The sequence below is a fragment of the Lissotriton vulgaris genome, chromosome 2_1, assembly GCF_964263255.1.
Source record: "Lissotriton vulgaris chromosome 2_1, aLisVul1.2, whole genome shotgun sequence".
In the NCBI taxonomy this organism is placed as follows: Eukaryota; Metazoa; Chordata; class Amphibia; order Caudata; family Salamandridae; genus Lissotriton; species Lissotriton vulgaris.
Genome location: NC_141687.1, coordinates 1,670,711,626 through 1,670,737,282, shown reverse-complemented (window position 1 = coordinate 1,670,737,282; position 25,657 = coordinate 1,670,711,626). Strand labels below are relative to the sequence as shown.

The window sequence follows — 25,657 nt, the reverse complement described above, 5'->3', positions numbered from 1 at the left end:
GATACATCTATGAAAAGGTCAGGGTGTGTAGATGGACATAGGCTATATAAATAAAAATAAAAAAGTAAATTAAAAAAATTACGTTTGTTAACAAAGTAGTCCCCTGAAAGTAGCGCAGGCCGGGACCTAGCGCTGGCCGCGACGCGCGGCGTGATGACGAGGAAGGAGGAGCGGCGGTGCAGTGACGAGCGGCTGTGCAGTGAGGAGCGGCGGCACAGGTAAGGAAAGGGAAAGTTCAGTGCGAGACTGTGATGCAGGGGGAGGCAAGAAGGAGGCAGCAGTAAAGGAAAATGTCTGAGCGCGTGTGAGTCGGGGCGGGAGGGGGGCGCGAGTGAGTCGGGGCGGTAGGGGGTCGCGAGTGAGTAGAGGCGGGAGGGGGGCGCGAGTGAGTCGGGGCGGGAGGGGGCGGGAGCGCGTCGGTGTGGGAGGGGGTCGGGGCGGGAGCGCGTGTACTGCCCCAGCCCCTTTCTGCCCCAGGCAACGCTGGGGCGGGCTGCTAGTAGTAAGTTACAGGTATTCGTTTTTGTTGCTGAGCATCTTGCAGTGCTGGTTTAGTTGGGAAAAATACCGATTAAGTCTGCTTCAAATAGTCAAAGCGATTACTTTGCTGCTTGAGAATGCACAGCTACCCGCATTTCATATAGTGCATCTGTCATAGTGATTAAAGCCCCCATTCTTCTCTGTGTGGCTTGAGAAAACAGCAGCAGCCCGTTTGCGGAGATATTGAACAGAAGGATGACAAACTCTACTCAGGACTAGTTGGCAGCCCAAGCCTATTTCTCCTCCTCCATTCCTCTTTGTCCATGTGCCATGCTCCTCTAATCCAGGCCTACTACTTCTCCACTCATCCAAGCCTACTCCTCCTCCTCCGCTCCTCGTGTGTGTTGTACTCCTCAACTTCACTTGTTCAGGTCTACTCCAACATTCTTCTTGTCTGTGTGCCATACATTTCTATTCAAGCCAACTCCATTCCTCTTGTCCATGTTCCGTACTCCCACACTTCTATGGATCATTTCGTACTCCTGTGCACTTCTTAGCCAAGCCTGATCCAGTATTGTGAAGGATTTGCTTTGTCCATTGTACGAAGGGCACACTGCAGAGGGGAGAGCAGAAAAGTGCTTTCTAGGCTCCCATGTTTATGTACTTGCACAGCCAGTAAAAAAAAGGTTGCGCTACCAAAATAGTGTCCCCTCCTTGTATGCATAATTCCTCTGTGATGAATGGAGATTCAGAGCTTTCCCCAGGGGTGGCATGCTGCTTAGTCGTTGCGAAGCTATTTAAGGGTGACACTGTGTCTAAAGCTCCACAGTTGTAACAATTTTCTTTATTAGGTTTTATGGGAAAGAAAACATAAGACCTACACATTACACAACAGCTTACAGTCCTTTCACCCCAAAAGTGTAGAATGATGGCAAACTGCACATTAATATAGATTATTATATCTACATCTACCAGTGAGTGCAAAACTCTGAAGGAGAAAGATAGTAGAACCAACATAGTTTGCTGAAATTCTGCCTTGGAGTATTGCCTGGGAGCGGTGAACTTTTCAAAGACTTGGACTGGCAACTTATGCTGTTTGTGGGAAACATGGACTATTGATTGTGGTCATAAACCTTATTCAGTGTATTGTTCGTGTCTCTTTATAATTAGGGCTACATGTTTTCCGTTTTTACAGATTTCTTTTCCAGATAAATACAGACAAAACATATATTTTTGTGTCTGTATTTATTTTTAAATGTGGATAAAAAAGGAAATTGCTTTATTTTTTGAGTAATTCAAAATTCTGTCGGCCAGGACTGCCAAGCCAGTAGGTGTGTGGGGTGATAGGAAAGGAGGTTAAACAAAGGTGATTTTAGTAAAGAGGCGTTAACAGTAGATATACACAAGGCTGATACTGTTTTCATGTAAGTGCATTGATTTAACTTCAGTGGATGTTCACAGCACTGAAACCTGGTAGGCATTCAAGCAAGAGTGCATATTTATCTGTTAAATGTGGAAATATACTAATTTCAGCTTCATTTTCTCACAAAGACCAAAATAAATATGGATAAATGCAGATAAAATTAGCAAATAATAAATATGGATAAATACAGACGGAAATGTAAAAAAAAAATAGATACCATAAAACTGGGGGCCCCATTTATTATACAAGAACAGGCTTTCAAAGGAGCCCTCCTTATATGGATGAGCATGCGCCCGGAGAACTTAGTTAAGACAGTTAAAACAAACTCCTAGTAGGTCACGCCTATTGCTGCTCCCTGGACACAATTGTGGTGGAAACTGCCTGTTGCTTCATTTATTGAATTTTTACAACACAGACACAGAATGACACAGGTCTGCCTTCTTTTGCACAGTTGAAGTCTCTACTCAACAAACTTATTGTGATTGAAATGGTTAGGGTTATAGTTTACTTTAATGCAGCCATACGAACGACCTAGTATCTGAACATGGATATAAGCCTAGGTGTCCCCCCGGCTGTTGGAATCGGGTGTAAAAGGTGTAATCACACATTTTTGGTTTTGTGGTGTTGGCAACTCATCAGGTACACAAGGAGTAGTTCGCACCCAAAATGAGATTTGGGGTCCGATCGTAATTGTGGCCTTAGTGTTTTCACTATTTAAAACGTCTCAAGTAGGTGGAACAGTTGGTCTTTTGTTTGACAATGTTTAATGAACGTTATGGACTACATATACCTGTGTAGTATATGTTCAGTATTGAAGGAACAACATCAGGATGTTTAAATTACAAAATATGATCCATGTTCAAGGAGATCATAAATCCCATATGACCTCAATGGAGCATATCCGATCATATAGAAAAAAACAAATAGCATCTTGGGCATATTAATCCACTACTTTGCAAATAGAAGAATGGTTACACAGTCCTTCCAGGATCTTACAGGGTTTATTCCTGTTCTCCAATAGAAAAGTTCTGTGTCTCCACATTTCCGACTGATCAGTTTACAAGCATAGCAACACAAAATTAGGAAGAGAAGATTTTTAATTTTGAGAGTTGAAGAGTGTAAGGTTCACAATAAAGAGGGTGTTTGAGAATGAACCTCAGTTCTTGAAAGCAGTGTTATTTAGGACTCTGAAGGGTAGGAGAGTACGAGAAGAGGTGAGGGAGTTAATTAAAAGCCGTCATCTGGATAAGCGTCTCAGCGCAATGATACCCGTTAAGGCAAGAAGTAAATGTGGAGAATAAGGGACCATTAGCTCTCCGTCCCACTTTAATTACGCCACATATATAACTGGACCATTTATTTTTGCAACTTGATGAGGCTGGAAGATAGCCTCCAAGTAAAGCAAGTTCAGCTGGGGTAGAGTGCAAGATGGCGCAAGGATACATCAAAAATAATTTACATAAACTTATTTACATTTCTCTGAAGGATCTTGGAAGTGCCATCGAAGTGCTTAAGTAAAAGCAAAGCTTCAGGTCTATATTTCATGCCTCCTGATTTATATTTAGAAGATCTTTCATTCTGGGTAATAATTAAAAAAATGTTTAACACTGTGGTTTGTATTAAATCCACACAGACATTAGGAAACCGTTTTCCTTATGAAAATTGTAAAAATGGGTGGACAAATTTTAATGCAAACAATCACCAGCTGATCCCACGAATTGAAGAAGAATCAAAGCTGTTTTGGCGGGTAGTACTAAACAGACTACGTGGTTTGATGACACTAAACTTGTGTGGGGATAGATGAGATTAATATCAGTATCTAAGCCTGCACTAAATCATGAATAAGTGTGCAGTGTAAAGAGAAGGAAAAACCTGAAGTTCATTGGCCTAAAGGCGGCCTTTGAATCTGTGAATCAGCTGTTGCTGTGAGATATACTCCGAAGCGTGTTCATGGAATTTGCATTGGTAGTCGGACATCTTAAAATAGTTTCAGAATACCATAGTATATGTACATTATAGTAAACACAGTATATTAAGTCATTCCTTCGCAATATATAAAAAAAAATGCTTGACAGTGACGCATGCGAACACCAGTAGTATTTAACCTATTTTAAAACAATACAGAATCTAGCTTGGGTGCCCCCTATGGTGATCTACCTGTAACAAGTGACTCATGGGCCCCTATCTTATTGTTAGAGGACGCTGCAGCCCTGCCAGCATGAACAGATAATTCTGCCAAGATTTTGCTGAATTAATGGACTACTGCTGGAAAAAGGATCTGATCATTGTGGCAGAAGTTGGGGCACTCGCAAATTGCTCATGCAATCTCCAATACATTTCTATGGGCCTGTAGGCCCATAGGAATGAATGGGACAGCATTCCTTAATTGCGACTAGCAATTTGCGAGTAGCAATTAAGGAATGTTTAGGAATCGCTATTTTAATAGCAATTCCTACATGCATAGGCTTTTGCTATTCCTAAATAGCGATTCCTTAAAAATCGCTATATAGGAATATACGTTGAAGCATCTGCCAGTTGGTTCTTATTTTAAAACTTGGTGAATACTGCCATGGACTACACAATTGTCACTCAGATCAAAATAAATATGTAGTACAAGAAAATAGAAAGGAATGTTTTCGGGGACTCATTTGTTTCAGGAACGTTTAGCAGAGAAACATTTTCATGTACATATTCCGGATTCTGAATCGCATTATCCAGAGTCTCGGTCAGGTTGACGCTGCGGCTTCTGGGGCTGATGGCCTCCGGCATCCTTCTGGTGCATCACGCCCGGTGGCAGATGCGGTCTCTGCAGTGGGACCTGAAGTTTCAGTGGGCCCAGCATCAGGGCAACCTGTCCGACCATGTCTTGATCTCGGAGGGCACTGCGAGACAACTGCAGTGGTGGCTCACGGACCGCGATTGGGTCAATGGCAGATCCCTCTCCCTACCCCACCTGGAGCACGTGGTTGTGACGGACGCGTCCCTCCAGGGCTGGGGAGGCCACATGGGAGAGACGGAGATCAGAGGCCTCTGGTCTCCGGCGGAGTCCCGGCTCCACATCAACCTTTTGGAGCTGCGGGCGATTCGTCTAGCACTGAAGGCATTCCTCCCCTCTGTCCGGGGGAGAGTAGTGCAGGTGTTCACGGACAACACCACCGCCATGTGGTACTGCAACAAACAGGGCGGGGTGGGGTCGTGGACCCTTTGCCAGGAGGCTCTGCGCCTCTGGCAGTGGCTGGAACATCGGGGCGTGACCCTGGTGGTTCAACACCTGGCAGGCTCTCTGAATGCCAGGGCGGACTAACTCAGCCGTCGGTGCATGATGGATCACGAATGGCGTCTGAACTCGGACGTGGCGCAAAGCCTTTTTCAGCAATGGGTAGAGCTTTGGTTAGATCTATTCGCCACAGAAGAGAACGCGCAATGTCATCTGTTCTGCGCGTTGGAATTTCCAGTCCAGTCTCCTGTCCAGTCTCCACCTACAAGCTTGGAGATTGAGCGGCGGCAGTTGAGGCCATTTGACTTGCCTCATGAAACCTGTGATATTATTCTGGCAGCCAGGCGTCCCTCCACAAAGTCGGTATACGCCTGCAGGTGGAACAGATTTGTGGTATGGTGCACAGCAAAGGCTGTGGACCCTCTCTCTGCACCCCTTTCTGAAGTTTTACTCTTCCTTCTTTCCCTTGCCCAGCAGGGCTCTGCTCTGGGCACTCTTAAGGGGTACCTTTCTGCTCTTTCCGCCTTCTTACGGCTTCCTGATCAGCCTTCCTTATTCAAGTCCCCCATTGTAAATAGATTTCTGAAGGGCATCACACACATGTTCCCTCCTGTTCCCTTCGTGATGCCCTAGTGGGACTTGAATCTTGTACTCACATATCTAATGTGTGCTCCCTTTGAGTTGCTCCATAACTGTCCTCTACGTCATCTCACCCTGAAGACTGCTTTCCTGGTTGCTATCACCTCTGCCAGGAGAGTGAGTAAGCTCCAGGCTCTTTCTTCTTCTCCACCTTTCCTCTCTGTTCATCCGGACAAGGTGGTGTTGCGTTCCTTCCTTTCTGTCCAAGGTTGTCACGGCCTTCCACATCGGGCAGTCCATTACTTTGCCCACCTTCTTTCCGCCTCCGCATACCTCGAAAGAGGAAGAGAGGCTCCACCGTCTGGACCCAAAACGTGCGCTCTCTTATTACCTAGATCGCACACGCCAGTTCCGGGTGGATGACCAACTCTTTGTTGGTTACGTGGGCGCGAAGAAGGGAAAGGCAGTACACAAGAGGACCATTTCGCGGTGGATCATCTTGTGTATTCAGGCATGTTACTCCATGGCCAAAAAGGAGCCCCCTGCTGGATTACGGGCTCATTCCACTCTAGCCATGGCAACAACAACTGACTTGGGCCGAGGAGTCCCCTTACAGGACATTTGCCAGGCAGCTACGTGGGCCTCGCTGCACACGTTCGCAAGACACTACTGCCTGGACAGTCAAGTCCGGAGGGATGGCTTCTTTGGCCGTTCCGTCCTCCAGGACTTTCTGGTGTGATATTGGTTCGCATACCCACCACCGGGGTTGGTATTGCTGGGGTATCTATTCTAAGGTAAGGAATCTATCACTAACGTGTCTCTTTCAGATGCACAAGTTACTACTTGTGTAACGATATATCTGAAAGAGACATTAGTTAGTGATAGATTCCTTACCGACCCACCCATCCTCCCCGTTCTGCGAACCGATATCTAGGGTTAGGGTCATCCCCTTTCAGGGCCCTAGTTTCATGGCACCAGTGTTGGTTCTACCATGGCTCTGCGTATCTGGCACGGAAAAGCTGTGTTTCAGATCTGACGTCAGCACGCACGGGCGGCGTCTAAGTACTCCGATGACGTCATTCTGGCGCTAACGACGCCGACGACTGACGCGGAGCCGCAGACGACTCCTACCGACGCGCAGGGGTATTGCTACGCAAAAATTTCCGGATCCAGTCTGACGCCTGGGGATATTCTAAGGTAAGGAATCTATCACTAATGTCTCATACAGATATATCTTTACACAAGTAGTAATGTGTGTGTTGCACACACACATGCCCTAAGGGCATGTGTGTGCGCAACATGAAACTTTGAAAAATGCACAAAAGTGTTTTTTTCAAAGTTTTAGCAAATTACCATGAAGTCCAACTTCATGGTATTTTGCTCCCCCTATTAGCAAATTCGCTATTTTTTTTACTTTCATGCATTGCATTTAAGGAATCTCAATTTGGGATTCCTTAAATGCAATCGCAATTTAAGGAATCTCAATCTAGAGATTCCTTAAATTGCGATTTTTGCATTTGGGATGATGCATCCCAAATGCAAAAATACCGGGAGCAAAGGGGCAGATTCTGAGAATCTGGCCATTTGCTCCCGGTATTTACTTTGATGCATATGCCTGCTAGTTTTTCTAGTTTTTAAAATGTTTTAATTAATCTTCAATGCAGTCATTTGTAAGTGATAGACAACTTTTTTATACACATTTTTGTTGAAATAGGTTTTATAATTTTCTTAGATTTGAGTAAAAAACGAAATTATTTTGAAATCAGTGCACCTTTATGCATTTAGATGCAAATACTGACAAGCTGAAGTGTGAAAAACTAAAAAGACAACATTAAATATCCAAATGGCAGCTCATTTGGAGAGTCTCACTGCCATTCCGAGCACAAATCTATTCATTTTAAATGGGTTCCTGCGCCTGTAAAAAATAAGATATCTACTCCCATCCCTTTAAGTGGAACAATAAAAACCTTTGTCTACCAAAATGCTACTATTTTAAAACTGAGGAGGTATTACGTAACAGAATGTATGGGCAGCTTAAGTAAACAGATGTGGGAAGGGGATACTGGACTTATGTAGGGATCTCCTCCTTTAACTATCTTTAGCACCCTTTAAAAAAGATGCCAAAAATGAATAAAATTCCTCACATCTCTACTTTTTAGCTCTCGCCTGCGTTGTCGCGTATGCCCTGCTCGCCTTGGCGAGACCTATAGTCGTTGCTTTTCTGTCTGTGTTGTTCGGAAGCGGGGTTTGTGTCCGCTCTGTCTCCTTTAGACCCTGACTGGAGATTCTGCTTGCGCACAGCATCCTCGCAACACACGACCTTCAGGCAGTCTCCTAACACGGTCCACCCTCATGCCCGCAGCCTGCCCAAGCTGCCGCACACTCACCGCTGTGTCTCTCCCTCTTTTCTCCCTTGCCTTTTTCCTTTCCTGACTCATCTCCTCATTTTGCTTTCTTATAGAACTCGATCTTTTTTTTGTCTCTCACACCCTCTTCCCGTCTTTCTGTTGTGTCTTTCTCGTACTCTCAGGGCCCCTCTCTGTCTCTCTCCAACACGGCCTCTCACATCTTTCTGTTTCTCCTTTTGTCTCGTCCTTACTTTCTCCATCCATGTCTGTTTCTCACATCCTTTCGCACTGCGTCTTCTCTCTGGCTCGACTCTACTCTCATTACTACCCCCTCTCTCGTGCCTGTCTCACATTGCTCTCCCCCACCCCCTCCCTGGGTATCTGCCTTGCGCATCCCACACCCCGTTTCTCCCCCCCTCCCCCCCCCTCTCCACACACATTCACACTTTCCTCTCTCCTGTCCCTCACAGGTTCGTTTCTCTACTTCCTTTGCATATTTCTCTCTTCCTTCCTCCGTGTGTGTGTGTTGCTCATGTTCTCCCCTGCCACCTCTGTATATTTCTTTCTAACTGGCTGTGACCATGTGGACGTTATGTAACAAACGCTGGTTGAATAACGCGTTTTTAAATGTATTCCTTATAGTAAGAAGCACCCCGGAAAGAGTCGCCAATGTCCGGGTTGGACGGGGAGGGGCTGGCTGCAGGGACTCTGGGCTATCCGGTCATGCCACTTGTTCTGGTCCTGCAGAGGGTGATAGGATAGGGGTGGGAGTGACGATCAGTGGAGGGGTGGGAGTGACTGGTAAACATGCAAGAAGTGGTTATCTTCCACACAGGCCAAAAGAGCAGGGAAACATCCTATATCCAGTTAAAAGTCTAGTTTGCATCAGTTGAGTGTTGTAGTAAGGGTTGAAAGGTTATTGAGAGCCAATGTGATGTTAGATGCATGTTTGCATCTGGTTGTGATGACCAATGGAGTTCACAGTTCAGAGGAAACTTAATCATGTCAGTTGTTGATTAATATCATAACTATTGTATGCTTCAATAGTGATTTCTGTGCAATAAAGCATCACAGCGTTTTTATATTCAGTGATTTGTGTATGCTTTCTATACCGAAATAAAATAATAAATATATTTTAAAACATTTCCCAGCTATGAGTGTTTTGCAGCCTACTCTGCCCTGCCCTGCCGTAAAACCTGCCAATTTATTTCCTGTCTTGTGACGTTCCTTTTCCCAGCCCTTGAAAGAAACAGGCCTGCACGCATGTTACTGACTCTATCCAGTCCAACTGGCCTTTCAAAGCAACTGGCCTTGCCAGACACGTGACTCCCTCCCAACCTTTCAGTAACACCAGTATCTGATAGACTACTAGCCGCAGATTCCTTCACTTAGAATTATCCCCAGGCGTGAGACTGGATCCGGAAAACTTTTTGCCACAGCATCCCTGCGTGCCGGGGGAGGAGCGGCATCACGCGACTCCGCCCAGGCATCATCCGCGCAGGTGACCTCAGCGAGGTCACATAAGCCTAACCCCGGCGCGCCTACATCAGTTTTTTCCTTTTCCACGTGCAATGCAGATCTGGTCTCTGTTCAGGCCTGTTTGGGCCCTTTTTTTCTCCCTCATTATGCTATTTTTTGGTGAAAAGTGTGCGAATGCCTTCGGGCTTCAAGACTTGCACGTCGTGTGGGTTAAATATGTCGACGATGGACCCTCCCCTCATTTGTATGTGGTCTTATAGGGGAAGATAACGGCGCCACTGATTGTGAGGTGTGCCAACAGTTGAAGCCGAAGTCACGGCGGGTGCGCCGGATGACACTACTTTTGGTGCGTCTCTCAAGGTCGGCTTCATCCCCTCGTTCAGTCTCGGCAGACTATTTCAGATACGGCCGTCGTCTGCATCCTCATCCCTCTCCGATGTCGCAAGAGCGTCGCTCTCTGGTGGTTAAGTGTCGCAGTTTGTCCCCGGGGGCTGGTGTTCGGCCTGCCGGGGGCGTGGGCTCTCCGCGGGTGATGTGGCCCCGCGTGTCGTCCTCCTAGCCACCGTTTCCAGGTGAAGGGGCGTTGAGAGTCCAGACATATCCGGCGGCCTTGCCTCCTCCTCCTTCCCCTCCTGGGGCGTCAGTGGATCCATTGCCTTGCGCGGGGCCCTCTGCTGCGTCGCCAGCGGCTCCGGCGCAGACTGGTTCGGCTCCAGATTTGGAGGATGTGGTGCTGTTGGGGTGCGGCCCTTCGGGGGTCCCTGCTTCGGACCACGGCGCCTCTGCCTCTCCGCAAACTCCCGTGGGAGTCCCTGTGGTGTCCCCGGGGCTCGGGTCACATCCCCGGGTCACATCCCTGAGCCCCCTATGCTCCTTGGACAAGGTGGTCCTGTCTAAGGCCGAAGTGACGCCGCTATGGCGCCGGCAGCTGCTGGACTGGGTGGCGCCACAGGAGTCTGTGGACCCTCATCGTCCCACTCTGGACCACAGGCTGGATGGGGACCCCTCGTCCTCCTCCGGGACTTTCTCGTCCCTCCACGAAGGCGGCTGCCTCGTTGGAGGTTGAATCGTCCCTGGCAGCGGCGCATGGATCGGCGCATGGATCGCCGGGCCACCTCCGCCACCTCCGTTCCATGCTGGGCCGTGGCTGGCGGAAGGCTTCGTGTCATTCCCCTGGTCCCTCTCGTTCCTCCACGCAGGCGGCTGCCTCTGTGAAGGTCGAGTCGGTACCGTTCCGGCGCGGCCCCTTGGCCACTTCGGATCCGGTCCCCGGCGCGGTGTGGCTTCAAGGAGCCCTATCCTTCGGCGCCAGATGGCGTTGCCGTCCTGCCTCAGGCGGCGGACTCTACGGTGCCAGACAGGCGTAGAGTCGCAGATTAGTCTTCGGACGCTCCCTCTTCTTCGGAGGCTGGGTGCATATTGGGGTCTTCCTCCCCGGATACAGGTCGCCGCGTGGTGGCGTTTTTGCCGGCATTATCGTATGGTGGCTCCCCGCTATTCCTGAGGCCAGGGTGCTCGCCGGAGGAGCGACAGGTCCCCCACTCTTCGGTCCCTTCTGACTACCAGGCCTGCCCTGCTTGACTTTGGGGACGGCCGCCTTAGTTCACAGCTGTCGCCCACAGAGGAGCTGCTTTCTCCACCGCTGGGCCCTACAGAGGCGGGTGCGGCCTTCGCTCATGTGGTGTCCACGGCTGTGGGAATTCTGCACATGGGTGACCCTGTTGCTCATTTTCCGGCAGACCATCTCTTGGAAGTTCTCCACCAGGGCTCTGGTGGGAGGGAGCTGTTGCTTCCGTTTGAAGGTTTGCTTCTTTCCTCCCTGACGGGGACCTGGAGGCGCCTCGCCTCAGGGGATCCGGAGCCTCAACATCTTCTGCACCAGCCCCTTCCGGCGCCTCGTGACCCAGCATGTCTTTCCCTCCACCCCTCTGCCTCAAGTCCACTTTTGCGGACTGCTTTTCCCTCCCTGCCGCCACTGTTGACTCCGCCATCCAGGGAGGCTCGCTGGCTGGACTCTTGGGGGCGCAACATGTTCGCCTCGACCAGCGCTGCCCTGCGGCCCTTAACACCTTGTGTGTTGGCTAGGGCCACCTCTTGTTTGTGGGACTCGGCTGAGTCCTTGGGATCTGCAGCTTCACAGGAGACTGTGGACTTATAGCATCATGCGTTGGATGGCCGGGAACTAGCAGCGTTTATTCTCCACTCCGCACTGGACATCTCGGCGGTGCTAGGAGAAGTGTGGCTCAGAGGTTAGAGGTGGTAGACCCGGAAGCTGAGATCGGTCCTGGACCATGGTTCAATTCCCCGCCTCGGCGGGTCTTGGGCTCAAAAATTCCTCGGACTCGATAATTCTCGTTCCGGTGCCTACTTGACTCACGGGTTCACACTCTGCGACTCTGGGCAATAGCTTGCTTAATCTCCACTACGGCCCCTCGTGGCGGGATGCCTGGCTTTCACCTTGTGGATACCCTGCTGGGGTTATCTCACAGGGGAATACCAGGACGGGTTCCCAAGGCAAGCGCCTTGATGCCTTTGGGTGATACGTGCGCTATATACATCGCAATACATTTACATTTACTAGGCTGGGCCATGGCTTCCTCAGTCTCCCTCCGTCGTCATGCTTGGCTTCGGGACGGCGTGTTCTCTGAAAATGTTCGGGAGCGGCTGATTGATCTTTCATTCAATGACACCCTGTTGTTCCATGCCCCGGTGGACTCCACCATCCAAAGATTCTTGGCAGGGCTCTGACCTCCTCCTCCTTATTCTCCTCCTTCTCCTCCTCAGTAATTGCTGAGTTGAGGTTCTTTTGGGCCGGTTGCTCTTGCTGTGGAGTGTGTTTTATGGCCACTTGAGTCCTCCTAGCTCGGACTGTGGCATTGTTGGCTGCTGGATGGCCCCTTTGTCGACTGTGTATGTGTGTTTTTGCTGGAATTGTCTTTACCGACTTGGCCCTCAGATTAGGCCTTCTGTTTTCTCTTCGGCTGCTTGACAAGCCTTCCGCAGATTTTTTTCCCTGTGGCTCTTTCGTTCCTTCCTCTGCTGCAGAAGTTTCTTCCAAAGAGGGTTCCCATGTCTTAGGACTTTCCTTACCTTATGTGGGGTAGTGGTTGCTGTTATATAGCTTGCTTTCTGCCAGGGAGTTCAGGTCGCCTTCGGGCCCATGCTCTCCATGGCATTTACATATGTTGCTATTGCTTCTTTAGCCCGTATGCGCGGACCCCTCGTAGTTGGTGTCCGGGCCTTTCCTCACCTTCCCGCTCCTGTCCTGCGGGCTGGGATGGTTCTGTTTCTCCCTTGTCAGGCATTGCTTGCCAGTCTTTTTGGGACCCCAGGCTGTTCTTCTTGCTCTTGGCGGCTTATTACTGTCAGCGCCGCTCTGTCTGGTTGTTGCCTTCTGTCTAATGTGGGCTCGTCTTCTTTTCCCTCATTTCCTTGGGCCCTCTAGGCTTTCTTCTTCCTCTGCCTTGTCCTGGCATTGTGTGGAAGCTCTGTTGCCCTGTAATGGAGTGGGGTGCTTCAGTCTCTCTGGCCTTGCCCTTGGCTCTCCTGTTGTGAGTGAATGGGCTTCTTCTGTCTTCTTTTTTCTTCCTACATCTCTCTTGGGGTCGGTGGTGTTTTGCGTGTAGGGGTTTCCCTTTCCATAAAAGGGACGGGGATTTCGCCTTGTCCATGGCTCTGGTCCCATGTAGGGCACTCTGTGATGTCCAGGCCGGTGGGGTCCTTTCGCAGTCCCTCCTTCCCCTCGGGTATTGCTAGGGTATCTATTCTACGTGAAGGAATCTGCGGCTAGTAGTCTCTATCAGATGTATGAGTTAGTTACCTTCGGTAACGATGTATCTGGTAGAGACGATTCTAGCCTCAGAGTCCTTCACGACCCACCCTTCCTCCCTGTTCTGCGAGGACCTTTGGCTTGGTCTTCTGCACTTGCCTCCCGGTGGGTGGCTATGCCTTCTGTGAGTGCATTCTTTCGCCTTTTTTGACAGGAGGATACGTCTTGTTTCTCTTTCTTTTCCTCCTTTGGCACATTGCAGGATGGGTTTATGGGTGCTCCTATGCTCTGATCCAGGTTCGGAGATTGCCTACTCTCGTTTCCCTCCCCATCCTCTCCCCTTTAGTTACTAAGGGTGCTGGCCCCTCTGCTGACCCTCTGGGTTGGGGCCCCCCTGCTGTGCCTTTGCCCTTTTTTCCTGGGGGGGGGGAGGAGGAGGAGTCACACTCTGTGCTTGGGTTACCTTGGAGGTTGTCGTTCCTGTTTGTCTCAACTCAACACCGTTTCCCCTTCATTATTCCTGGTTGGGGTTGTAGTCCTGCTGCATGTTGTCATGACAGTTTGCATGTGTTCCCTGTCTCCAGGAAGGGGGGGCTGTGTACATACTGGCAGGGTGGCTGCTCTGTGCTGTGCTCTGTTCTTCCCTTTTTTTCCCTACCTTTGGGTGCTGCAGTGTTGACACTGCTCCTTAGGGTGTTGTTCATCACCATTCCGCTTATCCAATTTTTCTGCTCTTTCGCGCACTGTTCCCATGTACCTACAGTTTTGTCTAATGATTCCCCATTGTGGCGCGATAAAGTTCTCCGAAGAAAACGGACGTAGGCGCGCCGGGGCTTATGTGACCCTGCTGACGTCACGTGCGCGGATGACGCCTGGGCGGAGTCGCGTGATGCCGCTCCTCCCGCGGCGCGCAGGGATGCTGTGGCAAAAAGTTTTCCGGGTCCAGTCTCACGTCTGGGGATAATTCTACGTGGAGCAATCTGCGGCTAGAATCGTCTCTACCAGATACATCGTTACCGAAGGTAAGTAACTCGTACCTCTGTGTAAGCATTGTGACTGACTTTACCACTGCCCTACTGGCCTTTCAAAGATTGTTGTCTCTGGCCTGACACATCGCTAATGCCGTGCCAACCTGTCGGAGACGCCCGTCTTTGTAAAAACCATGTGACTGACTCTGTCACTGTCCTACTTGCTTGTGAGTCGTAGTGTGCCTGGTTTAAGTGTCTCTACTCAGAGAGTAAGTGTGGGAGGCCAGAACCACCAGTGAGGCTTGTAAGTTGTAGTGTGGCTGGTGTAAGTGTCTACTGGGGCTCGTGAGTCTTGGCGTGCCTGGTTTACTTGTCTCTACTCAGAGAGTAAGTAGGAGGGCAGAACAAGTAGTGGGCCTTGTGAGCCATATTATGCCTGGTTTAAGTGTATCTACTTGGAGAATGTGTCATTGGCTTGTGTCATTGTCCTTCATAAATACTGGCTTCTGATTAGTCAATAGGCGTGTTAGTCACTCCCTAGTACCGCCTTGTCTTCATTTGTAACCTCTCATGAGAACTGACCCTTTTACTTCAGGTGTTACACGGTACGTCTTATTTACTCTGTAAACACTATTTTCTGTAATGGTTTCTCTTACTGAAGGCACTACATACTTTCCTGCAACAGTCAGCGCCCCATGTGTGCTTTCACAGGGCGCTTTTACAAAGAAAAGCATTTGTTTGTCAACTTCACAAATAAATACGATTTTGGGTAAAGGCGCCCCATATCATGCTTTCAGTTTAATAGTGGCCGCGGACCTTTCTTTAGACATGGCTTGTCTAAAGAAAGGGGTGTGGCCACTAGTGAAAGCACAGCATGGGGCGCTTGTAATCTACAGGCATTTGCAATGCAATAGGTCTTGCATTTTAGAAACTTTGACATTGTAAATGACAGTGCCTTTTATTATTGCAGGTTTTTAAAATCCCAAATAAAAGGCTTTGTATTTTACAATGCCAATAGCTCAAAATCTCGCAATTACAAGACCTATTGCATTGCAAATGCCTGTTTATAAACCAGCTGCTTTCATATTTGCTTTAATATCTCACTGGTCATTTACGTAAGCCTGAAAGGCTTTACATTCAAGAGCCACAATTCCAGCAAAGTGACATGCAGGAGTAAAAAATGTTAGCATTTCAGTTGTTTAGTAGAACTCCACTGTGAAGGTACAGTAGAAAACTGGGGATCAACTAAGACCAAGACTGCTGCTGGAAGTGCATTTTTTACTAGGCATGCCAACGTTTTTTCCCCAACTTGGATAAGCAAGTTTTTGGGGAAAGTATAGAAACGTATTGATTCTAGCTTTCTAGAGCATTAACCTAAACCTGTGAAAAAATGCAAGCCTTTGTTTATTAACTGCAGCCTCTTCCATAGGAAATTATTTCATTTCTGTAATTCCTATTCCAGCAACATGGTGTTTAGAAGTGCCTCGCTTTTGTTATGAACAATGGGAAACCTGCAGTAGAACACTGGAAAATCGACTGACAGGCAGCAGCTTGTGTTGGAAGTGCATTTTTCACTCGGCCCGATAGGCCTTTTTTAGGTCTCGACCTCTGCCAATGCGCTTGCGCATTGCAGATGTCGAGACTTATAGAGTTGGATCCACGAAAGCTAAACCAGGCGGATTGCGCCGAGTGCATGTGCCCGTGCACACACTTTCCATTTGCTCTCCGAGCCGCCTGCCTCTCATCATTGCATCAAACCCACCACAGCAATGCCGAGAGCTTCACTTCAAAGGGATCCGCTCCCCCGCCCCCTGCTTCACACTTCAAAGGAATGCGCCCCTCCGCAATGCTGAGAGCATTTCGCGGTTGCTTTTAATTTCATTTCGCGCCTGCTTTTAATTTCATTTCGCGGCTGCTTTTAATTTCATTTCGCGGCTGCTTTTAATTTCATTTTGCGGCCGCTTTTCATTTCATTTCGCGGCCGCTTTTAAGTATCCTGCGTGTCTTTTGCGCTTGTTAAAATTATTTAAGCCTAGTTTTTTTTGGCCTCCCATTCAAACAGTCACCACTCCTTAAGTAAAATCTGTTGATCTCTCATGAGGTGTACATTTCCCGCTTCAACGTTTTTCCTGAGCTTAGCTGTCTTAAAACACGGATGGGCCTCTGCTTTGCAGTGGTGAAAACAATCAAACTCTTCTGACTTGATGCCCCGCCCCCATTAAAGAAGATGCTTCTATGCTTGCCTTGAAGCTACAACAGTCACTCAGCACCACCCCAGCATAACTCAGCACCACCACATTATCACTCAGCACCACCCCAGCATCACACAGCATATCACAGCACCACTCAGCGCCACCCCATCATCACTCAGTGCCACCCCATCATCACTCAGCGCCACCACATCATCACTCAACGCCACCCCAGCATCACTCAGCGCCACCCCAGCATCACTCAGCGCCACCCCAGCATCACTCAGCGCCACCCCAGCATCACTCAGCGCCACCCCAGCATCACTCAGCGCCACCCCAGCATCACTCAGCGCCACCCCAGCATCACTCAGCGCCACCCCAGCATCACTCAGCGCCACCCCAGCATCACTCAGCGCCACCCCAGCATCACTCAGCGCCACCCCAGCATCACTCAGCGCCACCCCAGCATCACTCAGCGCCACCCCAGCATCACTCAGCGCCACCCCAGCATCACTCAGCGCCACCCCAGCATCATCACTCAGCGCCACCCCAGCATCATCACTCAGCGCCACCCCAGCATCATCACTCGGCGCCACCCCAGCATCATCACTCGGCGCCACCCCAGCATCATCACTCGGCGCCACCCCAGCATCATCACTCGGCGCCACCCCAGCATCATCACTCGGCGCCACCCCAGCATCATCACTCGGCGCCACCCCAGCAGCATCACTCGGCGCCACCCCAGCAGCATCACTCGGCGCCACCCCAGCAGCATCACTCGGCGCCACCCCAGCAGCATCACTCGGCGCCACCCCAGCAGCATCACTCGGCGCCACCCCAGCAGCATCACTCGGCGCCACCCCAGCAGCATCACTCGGCGCCACCCCAGCACCACTCGGCGCCACCCCAGCACCACTCGGCGCAACCCCAGCACCGCCACTCGGCACCGCCACTCGGCACCGCCACATTATCACTCGGCACCACCACATTATCACTCGGCACCACCACATTATCACTCGGCACCACCACATTATCACTCGGCACCACCACAGCACCACTTTTCGTCAAAATAAAATACAATACAATAAAATACACTGAACATAATCTTCACAAAAGTTATTTACAAAAGTTTAAGCTATTGCCATTATAAATTACAATCACTTTTATTTAAGTATTAATTATTTAAAAAAATTAAAAGCCATTGTTATTTGTAATATCAATACATCTAAGTCACGTAAATACAAAACATGTTGCATTACAAATGCTATAGGTGTCACATTTGCAAAAGTTATAACTATTGGCATTGTAAATGACAAAGCTATTAATTTAGCTATTTTCAAAACCAGCACATAAATAAAAAAAATTGTCATTTACAAGACCAATGGCTCAAACTTTCCTAATGCGAGACCTATTGCATAGCAAATGCTTGTTTCTCTCATGGATGACAGTATTTGGCAATTTATAGTAAATGTCCTCAGTTTAGCTTCTGGAGTACCTTAAACAATTTCCATGAAAAAAGCATAAAAAGGAACCAGTTTTCTCAAACCTAATTCATAAGCATGAAACGTAGGATCAGCAAGGTTTTTGGGTTAAAATCTCCTTAGAAGTCGCCATAATTTCTGATTTTTGGGGGGCTAAAACTGCCTTAGAACTAACCATAATTTCTAAAATATGCATGCCACCAACAAATTATGTATGTCCTGACTGAAATGTGCTATTGCCCTTTCTAAGTTTTTCTTTTAATCCCCTCAAAGCCTTGAATTCACTATAATATACTTGAAGGGAACAAAAATGGCAGAACCTTGTCACCAAAACACTCTGACTGGCATGCTTCTTGTAAACTTCCACCTCAGTAGTTCCATGAAAACATGCCGTTTTTACAACCAGTTATGAGCATTTCACCCCAAATTTCAAGGGCCTGATTTACAAATTAGTAATATTATGTGAGGGAGGACACTCCCAGGTAGTGATTGACGAGGATGGAGAAGGGCTCGGACTCTGGCCTTGCCAATAAAAAGCTGGGATAGTATTGCTTAATAATTAGATGTCATACCGTCACTGCTGTGCATGAAAATATTTTAAAATTTTAGATTAAGAATTCTCACTTGCCTCCCTCACATACAGGTATTGCAAAGACCATTATGAGGAGACATGTAATTTGTGAACTAAAACACTAGCTAAATCTAATACTTATGCCCAGAATTCAGAAAAAGCAAAAGCAATGCGGTTACTTCCACTGAATATGTGGACATATATTTATTTCAGTATCCTTACCTGGTGTTTTGTGGCACATGATGCAATGCTATGCTATGTTTCAAACTATATATTTAGAATGTGACTCATGTATGCTACGTTTATTTGGTTTTGAGGTGATGAAAATAAGACAGACTGTGGTATTGGTGGCGATTCTATATCTAGCTATTTTAGGTCACCCAGTAGATTTGCATTTGGTTTAAGGTTTTTACTATTTCAACAGGATATTGTTTTTTTTCTTTTGTATTCAGCTCATGAAAATACTCACATTAGTGTGATGTGCAATATGTTTATGTTGTGATTTAGTTTTATGAACATTTTATGCAAATTCTGAATAAACACCTCTTGTCCATGGGTGGTACCCCTCAGTTCCTGTTGTCAATGTTATTCACCTTCTTTTTTTCATCTCATTCTTCTGCATCTCCTGGTCAACTGTCATATGCCTCCATGCTGCTTGTCCTTGCGTCATGCTCCCCTACACCCTTGCGTTATGTACCTTCATGCCCCTTATCCTTACGGCATGTTCCTCTTTTCTGGTCTATGCCTGCTCCTTGTCTTTATTCTAAGAGACCATGCCATGTGATCTGAAATCCAGAGACACCTGGTGACCAACTGTTTTCAGCTTTTGCAAGAATTGGCCAGAAGTCGAATAGGCAAGAGCATGGTTCTTTTTAGGAGCCTGAAAGGTGTTCACAGAGGTGTGGAATTTATTAAAATATCTACTTGTCCATGGGCAAAGGCTGATTCATAAATGTACTTGTCCTGTAACCAAATCTCATTATAAAAGAGCTCTGATAGTCTCTCTGATTATGCCAGGGCTCGTACTATAGAAGGATTTGAATATTAGCATTTGTTATTTTGCCACATTTCCACAAATCTACATACTGGGGCTACAGGTAGCAGTATGTAATAATTTCAGGGTTGTAATGCTCTTTTGATTATGTTTAAACCTTCTAACGCATGTTTTAGGGGTTTTTACCAGCTCTTCTCTCTTCTTTTCCCATGCTGAGAAAGGTTGAAAATTTACTCCCGACAAGGGCAGAAGTTAGACTTCTTCCAGGGTTGGGGAAAAAAGTGGTTGGAGGGAAAGCGAACATGTAAACACTCAACAGATTTGGCATGAGCAAATCTACAAATGCATATTTGCTCTTGCTAAAAAGTTCACATATATTTTCTAGGGGTAAGATTTCATGGCCTGCTTCTCTAAAATTCTTGTGAGTTCACAAAAAACATAAATCTACAAGGACATACAGCATGGCTGCAGTTTTGTGACTCTCCTTAAGAGTTGGACACCTAATTAAGTCTGGCCTTGACCAATATCTTTTTGTTTTTATTTAAATTCGATCTGTCATATGGCTTCCCTGTGAACGTCTACGTTTTACTCTTTCACAAGGAGCATATTGCCACACAAACTTGTATTGTTTAGTGCCAGGAACTACTGTGGCAATGTGTGCTTTTTGAGACCAAAACATATTTTTGCTTTTTGCCAAAGTTTGTTAGAATAGTGAGGGCCATCAGCTCCCACAATAATAGTTTTATAAAAACCATGTCAAAGCAAGACCCGCATTGAGAAAACTAAAAGGCTGACCACCAATGTCTGACCTATTGGCTTTGCCTATTCTGGTTATTTTCATGTTTCTAAGAATCTTGTTGGTACCGGTTACGCTGATTTAAAAATATATATATTTTTTTTACCCCTTTATAAATATTTTGGGAAATATTAGCATGCATCATTACATTTTACTAAATTATACTTGATAGAAATGGTACCTAAAATTTCTCGGTAGTTTTTTTCCTAGTTGCATTTTTTTTAACATTTTATTTTCAAAGCAAGGAATTGTCAATCTTGCTTTCAAGATTCTGCAAATATTTGCATCTCATCGGAGAGCATTCTAGGAGCATTATACGTAGCCTCATATTGTTAAACTTTTCAAATGTGTACACATTTTTATACTGGTAGCACTTTCAGTGGTCCAAGAATAAAACTTCCGACCCCACTGCACCAATCTTGGCGTGCAGCATGTCCCTGACACTATTAATCGCCGCTAGGAGAACCGCATTGTGAGGTGTCGAGCCTACTGCCTCACCGCCCGAGGAGCCCCCACTGGGCGTGGTGAACTGATCCAGGGTACCCTGTTTGGGGCCTGCTCCGCTGGGCTTGTCCCATCGTGGAGGAGGTCAAAATGGTTACAGCCGCTCAAGGAGGATAAGCTGTTGTCACAGGGTCGTACACGCACCGAGGGAGGCATTGCCACAATGCGGGGGAGAAACTTTTGGGTCATGAAATGCCTCAACCAAAGGCCTCAGGACAAAAGTGTCTTGTGATGGAGGGCCACTGGACCGACCGGGCATGATCTGCCATAAGCACGCCACCTCACACTCACACCTCCCTCGAAGTGCGCCCACCTGCAATGGTTCTAGTCACCTCCTCCGTGTGGGTTGCGGTGGTCGCACCAGGCTAATCAAGACTCGTGGAGGGGCCACAAGCCAGGCGGTGCCACGTGCCACGGTGTTGAGGCAGGCCACGGGGTGATCCTTGCTAAAGTCAATACCTTCCTGCCAGGACCCTCTCCAGGCCATTACAGGCCGGGCGCAGGAAAAGGGATTGACTGGTGGGTTGAGCCCGTCATGCCAGGGGATCCAGGAGCAGGAATCAGAAGAGAGGCCCCAACACAGGCCCGCCCGCAATCACAATGTTGTTTTCTGGCGGGGTGAGGGGGGGGGGTGCACTGCCTGCTGGGTATGGACGAGAGGACCGTTTGCAGTTATGCCGGGGAGGCAGGCGCTCCGTGGACCAGCACCACCAAGGAGCGCTCACCTCAGGGCCTGAGACTAGCCCTGGTTTTCTCCGATGTCTCACTCTGATGGCCAAAGGTGGCTGGATATCGGTCGTGCACCGCAAGTGGCCTGCGCAAGAAGGCGCCACCTGGATCTGATTGCCGGGAACCCACGCGGCGATGATAGCCTCAGCGGCCCAGCAACAGTTGGGTGTTCAGGACCCCAGCAGCACAGCCTCACAAGAAGATCCTGGCCGCACCGTTTCTCAGGCAGTTGTGGCTGATGGCGGATCCTCGGGTGGGGCCGGCTCCTGCCGTTCCGGGCCAAGTCCACCACTGGCTCCCCCACGCAGGGGCGCTGGGTGTCGGGTCGCCCCGTTCTGCACTGTACCGCTCACATTCAGGCCAGGTCCCGGCCTCCAGCTCCACCATGATGGCTCTGCACTGCCACCCGGCGCCGGAAGGGAGACTCTGCCTGCACCCCGGCTTTGTTTGCTGGCCAGACACCACTCCCTCCATAGCTCGCCCTCCGCCAGCAACGAAAAGCAAGGCTCCCTACTCTGTATGGGGCAGATCCAGAATACGCCCCTATTCCACACAAAGCCTCTTGCGGTCATCTTCTGGTAATTTTCTAGCAGCCCCCAGCTATCGTTTGAAAACTAAAGGGGGAAAAACCATGGCTGTACTGGGTATCAAAGCCTGGAACACCATGCCGCTCCAGCTGAGATTGTCACAATCAGAACCTTTGTTCAGGAAACTGTTAAAAACATGGATTTTCACTGCCCCTGACAACATGGAGCTCTCTCTCATCTGATCCCCGCTGCTGTATACTACAAACCTCTTGACGTCTTCCTGCTAGCGCCAAGATGCTCCTTGGAGTGAATGTAGCACTTTATTAATATATTCATTTATTCACAAGCCTTGCTGATGGAGCACCTCTGAGCAGGAATTTAGCAGGATTTAGATCGGATTATGGCGCGGATGCGCGGTTAGGTTGCATCCGCCATGATGGTTCTCCAGGCCACGCCCTGTACCTCTTTTAAACTATCTGTAGCTTAAACTAGTTTGGATTTTGGAGCCTTCCTCCTGTCTGCGTTAGTTCTTGAGCACTACGAGAGTACTAAGCATCTATGAAGTTGGGCATGTTTGTGGTTTAGTCGTTGTAGTACTAGGCTTTGGGTGCTCACATTGATGCCCACTTGTTTACTCCTTGTGATTGCTGACGTGTTTACCTCCCGCAGTTATCTCACCGGAGAGGTTTCGTTTCTGGCAGACAGAACTTATCCAGTCACTGAGCTGTTTTAAGGAATTTCTATATGTGTGTGATGCTGTCCGAAAAGCCACTTCTGAGCGTTAATCCTTATGGCTGAACAGTTGGTGTTTGTTTTATGGCTGGCTGGTCCTCTTTTTTAGTCCTAACTGACAATATTGATCAGCTCGCACATGTCCTCTTTGCTGATACCTCTTTTTTTACCCCCCCAACAGGTGAAATCGGAGATCACGTGGGTCGAGAAAGATTATGCCAACTTGCCAGTCAAGGTACTGTTGAACGGTTGTTTTGGAACTGAAGTGAATAGCCTTATAAAGAATAATATAATGTGTTCGTTTATCTCAGTTGAGACCACCATAGATCACCGCACTACCAAAGTTGCACCTGGGAGAATGGTTGCCTAGAGTTTTTATTTTTCAGGCAACTGATTTGTGCTTCCGTCAAAATATGACTTGTACACATGCTTAGATGTTGAGCTAGGTCTAGCCAGTTTATAACCCCTCAGCCAGCTAGGTGGTGTGGCAATGAGTGTGGAAGCACAAAATAGTGAAATGGAGAAACAAAGGAGGGTGGGGAGCTGACTGGCAGTTGTTGCCCAGGCTGTCCTCGTGAAAATAGGAAGTGTACACTTTTTACTCGCACCTCTACTATCGAGGTTCTGTCAGGGACTTGCGACGGCGGAAAGAAAAGGTAAAGAATATCGATAAGACTGCCAAAGATTACACAGAGGCAGAAGAGATGAGGCACCCAGTGAGAAAGGCCTGCACATTGCATTACAGAAAGGCCTAGCTCATAAAATCCTGACACTTAGACGCAAATCAGCATTCAGAATAAGTAATATTCATGGTGTGCATGGCATACAGGTTACCTTAATACTAAAGGTGATGTGGTGTAAAACACTGGGGATCGCCACACGCTAAGCCTGAAGTTCAGTAAGTTTCTCACCCACAGTTCCTGCTTCGTGATGCTATCTGCAAACATACATGCAAGGGCAGCGTCTGTGTAGCTGATAGATCAGTGACATTCTAAAAGAGAACTTAAAGGCAGTACACGCAGGAGAGGAGAATAATTACCTAGGTTGCTTGCTGTACTCGTGCATCCTGGCGACCACACAGGAACATGCAAGCAGTGATGCCTGGTGACCTTTTCCATCATACTTTCTTGCACTATGTGCATAATTGACAAAGATTTGGGGTAGGGCAGCATCGCAAGTTTGTTTGCTGCGCTGCCCTACCCCAAATCGAAAAGGGCAGGAGTGCACTGTATTTCCGTGATGCAGTACATTCCTGTTCTTTCAGCTGACACACAATTTGGTGCCTAGTGCCAACACGGACACCTTGATTCTGATATGTTGGCAGGATTGTTTTGTGCAGGAAAGGGCACTTTCCTGCACAAAAGTAATCCATGCAGGAGTTGTCCTCGATCCAAGGAAAGAGGAGAAAGCGGGAAGAAATTAAAATATTTCTCCTCGTTATGCCTGCTCTGTTTAGGCTTAGGGTTTTGGTGCTACCCCAGATTCATGAGACTTTATAAATTTGGGGCATCGTCAAAATCCATGGGTTTTGAGTGGGAACACCCACTGGAATACCCATGGACCGCCTCCTTGACACACAGTAAGGCATGCAACGCATTGCGCTGCCTTGTCTTACTCCATATCTATGAGGCCATGCAAAGCCACGCCAGGTGGCTTTGTGTCACCTCAGATATGATTGAGAGGTCTGCTCCACTGGAGCATCTAAAAAAAGCGATGCTCCAGTCATGCAGGCCTCTTGTAAATAACCCCCTAGGTTTACTGTCTCATCTTGACTGACTCTGTCTCACTAATTCATGCACTCACTCATTCTAGTCTCACTCAGACTGACTTAGTCTTACTGTGCTTCACTCACAGTAACACTCAGTTACACTTACCGTCACTCTCCCTCACTCACATTCATTCTCACACATACTCGTCCTTACTGTCACTCCTTCTCACTCACTCTGACTTACTCCTTCACTAACACTCTTTCACTGACACTCTTTCACTTTAACTCACACACAGTAACACAGGCCTGCTCACAGTGCTGAAATGGGGCAGGCACCTTCTTGCACCTGTATCAGCAATTAAACAATGTCACTAGGTGTCTCAGTTTGTTGCTGGACCCACTTCAGGTCGGTCTGCATTTTATTTTTATTGTACCAAGAGTGAATAATTGACTCTTGATACAATAAAAATAGACCACAAAACAAGGGAGGGTGTAGTGGAGCCCATAAAGGAGAGCTGCCACTGGTCCAGGGACACCCGTAAATCAAACCTATCCACCCAATCATCCATCCTTTCACTTATCCACCCTCTTTCCTCCATCCATTCCTCCATCCTTTAATCCTCCATCCATCCTTTCGCTCCATCTATCCATCACTCCACCCTGCATTCACTCACTCATCCATCCATCCATCTATTCCTCTATTCACACTTCCATCCAGACATCCATCAGACATCCATCTATCCTGCCTTTCACTCATCCATCCATTGTTTTACTCATCCATCTTTACGTACAACCTTCCACTCATCCAACATTTCGCTTATTCATCCATATTTTCACTCCATCCATTCAAACACTCATCCATCTTTTTACATTTCCACTTATCCCTCCTTTCATTTATTCTTCCATTCATCCTTTGTCTCATCATCCCATCCTTTCACCTATCCATCCAGCCATCCTTTCACTCGTACACCCTCTCTACCTTCCATTCTTACACCATCCTTTCACTCATTCATCCATGCATCTTTCCATCCACCTTTTCATCATCCATCCATCCATCCATCCTTCCCTTCACTCAGTCACCTTCCCAAGTTCATTATGATGCCCCTGATGCAAAGGCTTAACTGCGCACTTAGCTGTTCGTCCACAAGTACAATTGTTGTCAT

General features: G+C 47.9%; 1 protein-coding gene across 2 annotated transcripts in view; it reads left to right on the top strand.

Annotated features, from left to right (window-relative positions):
- RPS6KA1 (ribosomal protein S6 kinase A1) overlaps positions 1 to 25,657 on the top strand; it is a 1,033,098-nt gene that overhangs the window by 442,297 nt on the left and 565,144 nt on the right. For both annotated transcript variants that reach the window (XM_086957626.1, XM_086957627.1), the window contains one exon: positions 22,968 to 23,021. In XM_086957626.1, coding sequence (XP_086813752.1) covers positions 22,968 to 23,021 — 54 coding nt within the window. The remainder of the gene's footprint in view (positions 1 to 22,967; positions 23,022 to 25,657) is intronic.